Raw genomic sequence first — 11,483 nt, 5'->3', positions numbered from 1 at the left:
GAGAGACCCCTCCAGCCCCCAGATAGAGGGGACACCACGGCATCGGGTGCAGTTTAGACCCCTCCAGCCTCAGCAGGCACAGGCAGCTGCCCTGACTGCCCCCCCCCAAGCCTGCAGTGGGATTCCTCCTCCCTGGCTTGCATTCATCCCCAAACATCCAGTTTCTTCCTCCAGCACAGAATACAGATGCCCACCCTAAAACCCAGCAGTGGGACCCTTCACCAGCCTCCCCCTGACCCTGCAAGCCCGGCTGCAGTCACTTCCCAAGGCAGAGAGCGCAGCACAGCAGGGGCTGCACCACCCCATGCAGGTCCTGGGCACACATTCATGATGAGACTTCATGAGCATTAGGGTGGTCTGGGCCACCCCACCCCACAGCAGAGGTCCTGCTCCATCCCCACCCCACAAACAGCCCCAGCGTTCCCAAATCTGCCCCACCACTGGAGCAGCACTTACCGAGCATCCACCCAGCTGGGGCTCAGAGCAAAACCAGGCCATGCTGGGGGCACAGGACAGTTGCCACTCCTAGAAGAAACTCAGAAAAACTGCCCCAAAACTTCCAAGTGTTCTTGCAGACTAGCTGCAGCTCAGGTATTCCTAGAGCAGAGGCAGCAAAGACAACGTTCATTGCAATGCATTTTTAAAAACTGAAGTCTTTATTAAAAGTTTTATCCAAATTTTTTAACAAAAGATACAAAAGGGCTGGAGATCCTTATTTCTGGGACTAGTCTGACCAATCAAAACCTGACAGTTACTAGGCTAATATAAAATCCATACAATCTGCTAAAAATGCAGGGAAAAATTAGAAGTAACTGCTGCTCTGATATTTCTTTTAAAAATTCCTTTAACATTTATAAGTTACTCAGTTTGCATTTTACAGGACTAGTTCTTCTCCGAATGGTTACAGCTACTGTACAATGCAAGAGACAACAGCAAGAACAGAACAAAGCAACAGAAACTCGGATGTGCTGCAACACACACCACTCCTCTGAAGGAACCGCTGCGAGTCTCGCCTCCCAGCGCCAGGTGCCGACAGATTGCCCAGAGCAACCACCAGGAGCACCACAAAGTGCCAGTGCGTCCGCACCCGTGGAGAGCCTCAACAGCAGGAGGAACATCAGTTACTCCCGCCCCAGCACGGCTCTCCGGCACCCAGCACCGAGCAGTTACCATCCCTGGGATGCCACGGGGCCAGTTCTCTCCAGAAGCTAACAGATGTGCCAGCTGAACACCCCCAGGCAGAGGAAGGGCGGGCAAGGGGTCGGAAGCCCTCCGGCAGGAGAGCTACACCTGGCTGAATTCCCCCCTTCCTCCTTCCAGCCACCGCAGGGTGAGGGGACACATGCTCTGCAGCACCGTCTGCGCTCCCGCAGAGCATAAACACGAGTGGGAGAGAGCTGGATTTCTGATCAATGCACTTCTCTTCATGCTGAAAAGGAAAGAGGATGCCTGAAAACCAGGCTGGCGCTGAGGCAACTGTCCAGAGCTGGTACTGGCTAGCAGAAGGACCCTGAGAATATATAGGCTAACACGGTCTCCCGGGGAACGCCGAGTTAGGTGCATCACAGTGATACTGGTTGAACGTGTTCTGTACAGTGCGAAATGGAGTTTGACAGAAGTGCAGTATCCCTTGACCTGCTATTTCCTATCTCTCCCTAAAGGCAGAGGCTGCTATAGGGTGACGAGAAGCCTCGTCACAGCAAAGACGCTCACAGCTGCAAGAATCGGACTTACTTGGACACCCAAGCAAAAGTTATTAGGTGGCCACCAGGAAAACTATTCCAGTTTATAAAAAGATAGGAAAGCAAGCGCAGGGCTACTGCAAGGTGCATCGTCAGAGGTACCAGGTCTTGCAAGCAGCCAACCTCCCCTCCCCAAGACCCCAGGCACCCCACATCCCCAGCACTAAAGTATCTTCAAGCATCTCCAGAGATCACATCACCATTATCTCTGATCAGAGACCTCAGTGATCACTCGCTCTGAGTCCATTTAGATGAACCAGATTTGCACCCACTGCTCAAGATGGCTCAAGTGTCTTCAGAAAGCTGGTCTGAGGGCATGCGGATAGCAAACATGCCTCCTTTGCTGGCAGGCAGGGTGGCGAGCTGGAGCTCTGGGTGCAGTGTGGCAAGGCTGATTTCAGACACAAAGATACCCTAGGAGGAAATTTTTTTTTCTTTTTGTTGTTTTTTTTTTTTTTGCAAACTGCTGCACAAACCACAGAACGGAGAAAGCCTTTGGTCATGACATAGTTGTGAGAAAGTGAGCTTTGTATGGAAGATTCCCCTGAATGCCTACAGTATTCTACATCTTAAAAAAATATATTGTGGACGCTGCAGCCATAAAAAGGAGGGAGGAGTGGGAGACAGGGATTTACAGTCTCACATAGACACAACGGGGAGGTTAAGACAAGCACAGTCATAGTCTGTAAAACTGATTGGCTCGCTCGGATCAGTCATCCTCATCGTCCTCTTCGTCTTCTGGATCTTCCTCTCCTTCATCCTCTAGATTTCGTTTTCTCTTTTCTCCTCGTGGAAGGTCTGCAAAAAGAGGCGAAGCGTGAAGCTCTGTTCAGTCTTGCGGAACAGCATTTGAACTGTGGCTGCAAGCCGTGTCAGCCACAGCTTGCTGGTGAACAAGCACGGACTAGACTGGCACCGTTAGGGAGCGGAGATCCACCCTGCCCAGTTTCTCATGGCACCCAGAAAAGCCTGGACTAGCATGAGACACTACCTGTTTTCTGTGCCCTCCAAGCATCCCACGCTTCAACAGCTGCTTGAAAACAGGCTTTTTTTGTTGAGCACCCCCAAAAACATAGCATCTGCAGAACTGAGTCACTTCTGACCAAGCTCATACAAGATCATTTGAAGTCAGGCCAGCCACTATATTCTGTCAACATTCATTCAGGTGTTTATAGTTTGTTATAACCAGAGGAGTCTGGACTCCAGTCAAGCAGCTCGGGCCTACCCTCCTCTCTACAGCCAAGAGGAGAGAGGAACCCATCTCCAAGAGCATTTCCTCACACACACTGCTAACGAGAGCTTCTGTGACAGAAGCCCTGCTCCTGCACGGACTATCAGTTCAAGCTACTTAGAACTGGCTTTCTAGGCAATTTCCCTCTAACACTTGCCCAGCTAGATAGGTATTAGGAAGCACTGAAACCTGTTTCCCCATCACCACTGCGTGACCCTTTGGTTAAAACCACTATTCAATAGTCAGCTTTGGCATAAGCACCAGCATCAGCCGTGCCCGCAGCAGAAATGCTGCACCTTCTACCAGGGAAAAGCTGCAGGCAACAGCAGCACTCTACAAAGCTAGCAGATGTGTGAGACTGTTGAGGCAGCATTGCAAGCACTTAGTTTGTTAGGATTTGACTCACCATCATCAGCTTCATCTTCTTCATCATCCTCACCATCCTCCTCCTCATCTTCCTCCTGGAGTCAAAACAAGATGCTTTGTTTCTAGAACAAGGTGCAATCCCACAGCAACAACTTCCCTCACTTCTGCTCCCGCCCTACTCCGTGCTTGGCTTCTCCCTTAGGCTAGAGAAGCTCTTGGTTCCTAAATAGCTCCTTGCGTCCCTACGAAGGGGGCCGCGCTGGAAGCCACTGGAAGTACCAGGCCAAGCAATAAACAAGTCTGAACAGGTAAAACTCTGTGGATTCCGAGTCAAAAGGTGCTCAGGAAAAGCCAGAGGAGACGGTGGCATTCCTCAGATCTGCCCACAGAGGCTTTGGTGACATCGGGCCAGAGGGGCCACCGCATTAAGGGACAAACACGCTACCAGACACAGTGACGTGGTGCTGCAGATTTATACGGATGACAGAATGCCTCACCTCATCATCTACTCCGTCCTCCTCCTCTTCACCTTCCAGATCATCATCTTCATCATCTTCATCATCAATGACTTCTTCATCCAAATCATCTTCTTCATCATCATCATCCTCTTCCTCGCCTTCTACCAAAAGAAGGAGGTAACGGTTACAGTTCCCAAATACTTGCTACTCCCAATGCTTGGACCTGCAATGCCAGCACGACGTGAGCAACAGGCAGGCCATCGCACAGAACAAGCACGCCCAAGGAGTGCTGGCGACAAGCCCCGTCAGCTTGCAGCAAGTCTCATTTGTTACGCAGCCTGCCAACGGAAGGAGCCGCGTTACCCAGACAGCCCCCACTTCACTGGCAAGTGAAATCACCATTTATTTAGCAACACGGCCATGCAGAAGGGGAAAAGGGGTTGTTTTCCCCAGAACAAAAAAAAAAAAAAAAAAAGAGGAAAAGAGGAGAAAATCCTCACCTTCCCCATTCTCATACTCATCTTCCAGTCCATCCCCATCTGCTTCAGGGTCTGAGTCAGGGGCTTCCTGGTCATCAGCATCAAATCCATCTAGGTAGGTGAGCTGGGGCAGAAGGGTGAACACGCTCTCCCGGTAGTTGATGAGCATTGTCACCTCACAGTTGAAGAGGTCCAGACTATGCAGGTTTGGCAACTTTTTCTGCAAAGATCAATTTGTTAAATTATTTACAAGTTGCCACTGTTTGAAGATCAGGCAGCCATCAGAGGACAGATGGTTTGCTACCCAGATCTAGTACAAAAGTGTCTTTGCATGCATTATTTGCACCATGTGCTCCTCAGATGGAGAGAAGTTGCTGCTCTCGCTAACCGTAGGCAAAGAAGATTTCTTTTCAGCTCCTCTGTCCTGGTTTCCCCTCCTTGGAGCCAGCTCCCTGTGAAACCATTTGCAAATCTTACTCCCTTCTGAACAGGGCAGGCAACAAGCACGGAAAAGCCAGCTCCCTCAGCAGGAGGAATCGCTGAGCCAGACTCATCCTGCCCAAAACATCAGGCAAGATACCCGAGAGCACAACACAGGGAGACCAAAGCACAGCGCCTGCAGACTGTGCTCCACATGCCTTTCAGCACAGCCCGGCAACTCTCCCGGTCAGGCCATCGCACTGTGCACCAGGTCAAGCAAAGGAGGAGTAAAACAGTTTCAAGCTCTTTCTGGAGGGGATGGAGGGACCAAAGGCAACAGCTAAGGAGGCAAACACCCCAGATCAGACATTTCAGCTACAGAGTCAGGATCACAAGGCAAGAGCCTTCTTTGGGGCAGTTCAGATGCAATGGAAACCCCCTGCAATGCATGCTGTGACAGCACCCAGCACAACAGCACCTTCGGACTGATGTGATGGACACCCTTGCTGGTGTCCAAGCAACTCATCTCCATGACACCCCAGGTGCCACCTACCTCAAACTGCATCCGACCCATTAATGGTCCTTTCTCAGATGGACACTGAGCACTGCATCCACAGTTTTACTCATCCAGCCCAATTTCATGCTTCTTTTAGCAACTGGCTGGTGGTTTTCCAGACAGAGGAGCCATTAACTATTAGCCCAGCCTCAGATTGGACCCACTCATCTGTTCCCATCAGAACCACGAAGTGCTGTTGGAACAGTTACCAAGACGTTGGACTTCTGCTGCACAGACATGCTCCCCAAAGGGAACAACGTCATCCCTTCAATGCCAGCACAGCCTTCCACTCACCAAGGGCTCCAGGGTATCGATGTCTTTGATCTTGTTGCCGCTTAGATTCAAGTGTGTCAAGTTAGGAGTTCTCTCTGCTAGAACTTCAAGGCCACCAGAAATCCTGTTATCACTCAGCTCCAGCTGCCAGAAGGGAATATCACATGGTCACAAAGCGTCCCGGCTTGCAACGTGGGGAATAAAATCACCCTGAGAACCAGCCTAGAAGGGGCACCCAATCTCCAGACCCTGTTTGTTAGACCATGCCATAGAGCAGTGGTTCACATTTTCACTTGAAACCCCTTTCCCGCAGTAACACAGCCCTCCCAGTCACCTCTACTCTGCAGGACACAGGGGTACATGTCCCCATAGCTGTCACCACATCCAAAAATTCTAAAATCCAAAATACTTATGTTACTGAAGCTTCTGACAGTAGCACGACAGCAAGAGCAAAAGGACACTAAACATACAATAAGCTCAAAAGCATTTTGTTACATACTAAAAAATCACCTCTCTCACTTGCTCAGGCTGTAGGCTACAGAGGAAAAAGCAAAATCGAATGGCCTTTTCCCAGCAAATACAGGAAAAACACTGTCACCAGGGACAGGGCAGCAGAAGTCCCAGAGCAAGGACTGCTGGAGATGGGACCACACATCTGACTCACCTTCCGGAGTTTGTTGAGTTTGGGGAGATTGGAGACAGACAGCAAGTTGATGTTGATCATGCTGAGGAACTCCAGGTTCTCAAAATCCGAAGAGAGACCAACGATCTTCCCATCATCCGAACGGCAGTTATCAAGAACCAGCTCCTTCACCTGCCAACAGAGACACCCAGCAGCTGTAATCACACTTGGCTAAGCCTCACCTTGAGTCTGTCAAGCTAACACCAGGCAGAGTGACCCACACTCCAAAGCCGCAGGTGTGTCTGAAGGTTCTCCCTGCTCACGTTAAAGGACACGCAAGATCCTAAAGCCAAACAAACTCTTCCAGGGGCACAAGGTGAGAATTCCTCATGGTGGTTAGAACTTCACCCTTTAAGCATGAGCCATGCAACTTGCGACCGCTGCACCACCCCACACCCTGTGGCTCCAACCAAGGTCCACTTTCTCCGCTAAGAAGCATGAAGGGGTTGAACCATGAGGTTACACCAAAATGCTTCATGCATGAGGCATGAGAAAAGCTTTCAGAGTCAGGCTTTAGGCTTCACTAACAAGAGGCCAAACAAGGTCATCTGGTTTCATCCCCTTCAACTTTCTCGCAACACCACTGGGGTGCTGGAAAACCTGCCGCTAGCGGATTCACTTCCCAGTGACAGTCTCCACGCAGAGGTAACGCATCTGCCTAGGCAGGGCTCTAAGCAGATGAGCTCAGCCTTGGGCTCAGGACCACTGATGGCATCTAATATTTTGCCCAGCAGAGACTACACACAGAGACTACACACATTGCTACCCAGTAATTCAGCAGAAAAATCAAACCCCTGTGGCATTAGGACGATGAAGCACCAGTACAGAACTGCTCCCCACCAGCCACCTGGACAGTAAACATAGCTGACATCCCCCTCTCCCCCAAAGCAGCAGTGAGTGCTCAAGCCCTGGCTCTCACAGGCCACTTGAAAAACTTTCTTTTAGCATTCTTCACAGCAAGATGCAAAGATCAGCCTTGGCCAGAAGGCTCGTGAATTCCTCCTTCACAGCACTCCCATTTTACCTCTCTTGCTCAGAGCAGCCAACTATTAGGGAGTCATTTTAAAATCACTTTGCCTTACTGGCAGCACAGTTTCAGGCCTGCCGTGCCATCACCACAGCACAAGCTCCAAACAAATTAACGCTTAAAACTCCAGAAGTGGCATTGCTGGTCAGTGCTCTGAGTTGAGCAACAGCCAGGCTCAGACAGGAGTTTCGTAGCCGAGCTCGTTTTGCTCCCCACACCCCAGACGAGCCTCCAAATGAACTGAGACTCTGTCACCATGATGGGTGTAAAGGTGGCCAAAGCCAGCCCTCTGCCGCTGTCGCTTTGTTGGTGCGGGCACAGCAGTAAGCCTGAATATTATCAGGTTATGAACTAACCTGACCGAGACCGGCTTTAACCCGGAGCGGCCCCCTGCCCTGGGCTGCAGAGCAAGCGCTGGAGCGGGGCGAAGCGGCCAGGACGGCTCCTTCCAGCAGCCACACCGGCTCGCACCGGCTGCGGTGCCAGGGCACGCACGCTCTGACCCCGCTCGCCTCTGCGGCGTGCCAGCCGCTCCAGTTCCTGGTGCCAAACCAGAGCAGCCCCGCAGCTTGCAGCCTCGCGGGTACACTTCTACTCGTCAAATAGTTCTCGTCCTGCAAGTCCCCTTGCCATCCAGAAAGCACCTTTAATCTCTTCCAAAAGCTCCACTTTGAAGCCGTTTTGCTCACGCTTCAATTTAGGCTGCCGCGACACGCCTGTCCCCGGGCTGGGTGACAGCCACCAGCTATCTCACTGCAAGACGGCGAGCGGGGCTGCCGGCGCGGCCGAGATAAGGGGCGGCACCGGGAGCAGAGGCCCCAGGGCCGGAGCGAACCGGTCGGAGCGGGCGGGAAGCCCCGGGCCCGGACCCACGGCTGCCGGCGGAGGGCCGCGGCCGGCTCCGCTCCCCGCCGCCGGGCCGGGCCGGGAGGCGGCAGGGTGAGGCGATGCGCCGCGGCCCGGGCGCCACCTCAGCCCCTTCCCCGGGCCAGGGGATGCCGCGGCCCCGCTCTCACTGCCTGCGCCCGGCTCCCCCCCCGCTTCGGGCGGCCGCGCTCGGGCCTGGCCCGGTGCCCGCCTGGCGCTGAGGCGGCTCTGACAGCGCGGCCCCCGGGGGAGCTCGACTCGTCGCCCCCGGCCCGAGGGGGCCCCGGCGGGGCGGGCCGGGGCAGGCCCGGGCGGCCGCTAACATGGCCGAGCCGCCATGGTTGCGCGGGGCCGCCCGGCCTTTGCTCAGCGGACCCGGGGCGGCGGGAGCCAGCGCGGCCCGGCCCGGCGCGGCCGCCCGCCGCCGCCCCCCGCAGCGGGGCGGGACGGGACCGGCTGTCCCCCCCGCGCCGCCGCCGCCCCGGGCCGGGCCCCGCCGCGCACGTGCGCGCCGCCATGGCGGGGGGGAGGGAGGGGAGCTCCCCGCCGCCTCGCTCCGTACCCCCCAACCCCCCCTCAGCCCCCCACACCCTCCCGCCGTGCTGGTTCCCTTCCCCACCATCGCCCCCGCAGCACGTGCGCGCCCGGCCCCGTGTCCCTCCCCCCACCGCCCCCGCCACGCGCTCGAGGCCCGCCGTACCTCGCCCGGTTTCTTGTTCCGCAGCTCCAGCGTCAACCGCTTCTTCATCTCCATCCTCCCGCCGCCCCGAGCCGAGCCCGCCGCTCCCGCCGCCCCGAGCTCCCCGCGCCGCTCCCGCCGCCCCGCCCCGCCCCGCGCCCGCCGCCTCCCGCCCGAGCCCGCGCGCGCCGCCGCCGCCGCCTCGGCAGAGGAAGGCGCCAACGGCAACAAAGGCGGCGCGCGCCGCGACCCCTGCCGGCCGCGCGCGGCCGCGCGCCGCCCCGCGCACACCCCCGGCTCCGCCCCGCAGCGCCCCCTGCCGGCGGCGCACCGCGCCGCACCGCACCGCGCGCGCAGCGCCGGCACCCGGCGCCGCGTTTGTGTCCCCGGCGCCGCGGTCCCGACCTCAGCACCGTGGTCCAACGCCCAGGCACCGCGTCCACAATGCCCAGGCACCACCTGCCCGCCCCCAGCACCGCGTTCCCTTCCCCAGCACCACATTTACGACCCCAGCACCATGTTCCTGTCCTCAAGCACCACATCCCCACCCCAGCACCCGGTCCCCATGCCAGGCCTCTCTCGGCCGCTGCTGAGTCTCCACCCGCCAGCTGTGCAGCGTCCAGGCAGGCTGATAAAGCCGGGGCGTTGGTTGGTCTTTCTGCTCAAGGAAGGACGAGATAATCACGGGAGCTCCCTCGTCACTACGAGGCTTACGATGATGTTTCTCCCTTCTCTCATCTGACGGGCAGCCCACTGAGGCCCGCGGCTTGCCCTGGCCAGGGCTGCATTCCAGGTGCAAACATGGTGAGCTGGGGATCCTGTCGTCACGAGCCAGGCGAGGCAAGGCTTAGCGGGGCAGCTGCAGCCCGAGGATTCATGGCTGTGGGCCCCCCGGCCCGGCTGGTGCTGTCGGGCCCCGCTGGGCTGGAAGGGTGCAAATGGAGATGGTGGCACTTGCTATGCTGGGCTCAGGAAGGTTCCCCGCCACAACACGGTGCCACAATGCCCAGGGACCCCGCGCAGAAGGAAGGTTCCTGCAGGATGTGAGTACTGCTGGCGATGTCTTAATTAAAAATTATCTTTAAAAATATCCAGAGAAATCTCTCCGCTCAACCTCCAAGCCTCTGAGTAAACAGGAACACGAGGGCTCGCAGGACCAGCCCCAGTCCCTCACTGTCCCCTTTGGCAATGGGCCATTGGCTTGCCTTGGATAGGAGGAAATGGCTTCCTGGTACGTTGCAGTTAATTTTTGCCAGTTGGCTCTAACATGAACCTTATTTTATTAGGCGTAGCAAAATGAAACAACAATATTCAGCAGAGAGGTTTAAGTTCTGCAGGGGCCAAACCCACCTGGTTTGGGTTTTTTTAGAAGCAGATAAGGGGCACCTCCATGAAGAAAAACTGCCTTTAACATTGGTGCATTTTTTGCACCTTTGTGATGTCCCCCGCTCCCTCGCTGACCGCGGCTCAGTTTCTCCAGGCCAACTGCATGCCAGAGAGCTCCCAGTGCCCCGCCGCGGGGTGAGTCGCCCATGGGGCACCACACCAGCCACCCTTCTCCTCGGGGTGCCCCTACAGAGCAAACCCCGAAATGCTGAGGCTGGGCGGAGGTGGGCAGATGCTGTGCAGGACGAGAGGTGTGCTGGGGGCCTTGAGAGCAGGGAGAGCAGCCCGCGGCTGCGACGGGCCTGGCTGCAAGGCCCAGAGCATCCCCACAGCCCCGTCCGGGTTAATCCCATCCCCACGGGTGATTCAGAGTGGGTCACCGAATCATAGGATAAGTCAGAAAAGACCTTTAAGATCATCTGAGCCCAACCATAACTGGGTCCCTCCTTTTTAGGGTGAACCCAGGCTCGTCTGGCCCTTTTTGGTTTCACCAGGACCTATCCGGGAGGAAAGAGCAGGTCCCAGCACCCGAGGGGTCCCCGGATCCCCCCCTCCCTTGAGCCCCCCCAGCTACAGCAGCAGCTTCTGCAGGCTGCCCTGGGCAGAGCAGCTGGGAGATGAGCCGAGAGGTCCCCCTTGCTGATCTGCATTTGTTTTAAGGTCTCTTTCATGTACGCTTTGAGGCTCGTTTCCTGTTCTTTGTAGAAAACAATGCTCCCCCCCCTCCCCGCCCATCCCAGGGTGGCTTTATCTCCCCTCCCGTGGGCTGCGCTCCCTCGGGAGCTGGGCTTTATGTTTGCCTTAAAATACAAAACCCTGCTCTGATTTAACCGAATTGATTTTAAAGCTGCGCCTGGCATTTGATGTCTGGTAGATGCATTTAAACCGATCTAGATTTTCTATGTTTGGGCAGATTAACGTGAAGCTGGTAATTTACTGTGCAAGGGACGGCAACTGGAAGGCTGGACCGTAAATGCTGACATGGGTTGAAATTCAGGTCTGGAGCTTTTCATGCAAGCTGGAGCACAGATGCTCAGAATAACGTATTAGCTGTCTGTTATATAATGCAATATTATCTGCTTGCATTTTGCATTGCTTTAACTACTTCATTCCTAGCCCAGTGCCTCCTGAGAGTGAATTCTGTATAAGCGGGCTGTCACTGCTCTCTGCATCGCAAGGACCCTCTCACCACGCTGTACTTTCCTGCCCTCAAACAGGGACACGATTCCCTCAGATCTCCTGGCGGCTGGAGATCCCCAGGAGCTGGTCCTGCTGGGACATACTGGGATCCAGCCACAGGAGAGCGATGGGTACAGC

At 55.6% G+C, this 11,483-nt stretch overlaps 1 protein-coding gene across 2 annotated transcripts; it reads right to left on the bottom strand.

Moving 5' to 3' along the window:
* Positions 1–635: 635 nt before the first annotated feature.
* Positions 636–8,942, bottom strand: LOC142049274 (acidic leucine-rich nuclear phosphoprotein 32 family member B). 2 transcript variants are annotated; one of them, XM_075076801.1, is made up of 7 exons: positions 8,802–8,942; positions 6,190–6,339; positions 5,547–5,669; positions 4,298–4,496; positions 3,837–3,958; positions 3,380–3,434; positions 636–2,540 (listed from the first exon to the last, which is right to left on the bottom strand). In XM_075076801.1, the coding sequence occupies exons 1-7, from the start codon at positions 8,853–8,855 to the stop codon at positions 2,452–2,454; spliced, it is 792 nt and encodes a 263-aa protein (XP_074932902.1). In that variant the 5' UTR covers positions 8,856–8,942; the 3' UTR covers positions 636–2,451. The 2 variants fall into 2 exon arrangements, with proteins under 2 accessions (XP_074932902.1, XP_074932903.1); XM_075076802.1 differs by having other exon boundaries at positions 3,837–3,955.
* Between the last annotated feature and the right edge of the window lie 2,541 nt (positions 8,943–11,483).

The sequence above is a fragment of the Phalacrocorax aristotelis genome, chromosome W (genome assembly GCF_949628215.1).
Source record: "Phalacrocorax aristotelis chromosome W, bGulAri2.1, whole genome shotgun sequence".
In the NCBI taxonomy this organism is placed as follows: domain Eukaryota; kingdom Metazoa; phylum Chordata; class Aves; order Suliformes; family Phalacrocoracidae; genus Phalacrocorax; species Phalacrocorax aristotelis.
The sequence above is the reverse complement of the archived record's forward strand: the minus strand, read 5'-3'. Positions and strand labels throughout refer to the sequence as shown.

Coding starts and splice junctions, on each gene's coding strand:
- LOC142049274 (XM_075076801.1), bottom strand. CDS start 8,855: ATGGAGATGAAGAAGCGGTTGACGCTGGAGCTGCGGAACAAGAAACCG. Junction 4,497..5,546: donor TCGATACCCTGGAGCCCTTG/GTGAGTGGAAGG, acceptor TGATCTTTGCAG/AAAAAGTTGCCAAACCTGCA. Junction 3,435..3,836: donor AGGACGGAGTAGATGATGAG/GTGAGGCATTCT, acceptor TTTTGACTCCAG/GAGGAAGATGAGGAGGAGGA.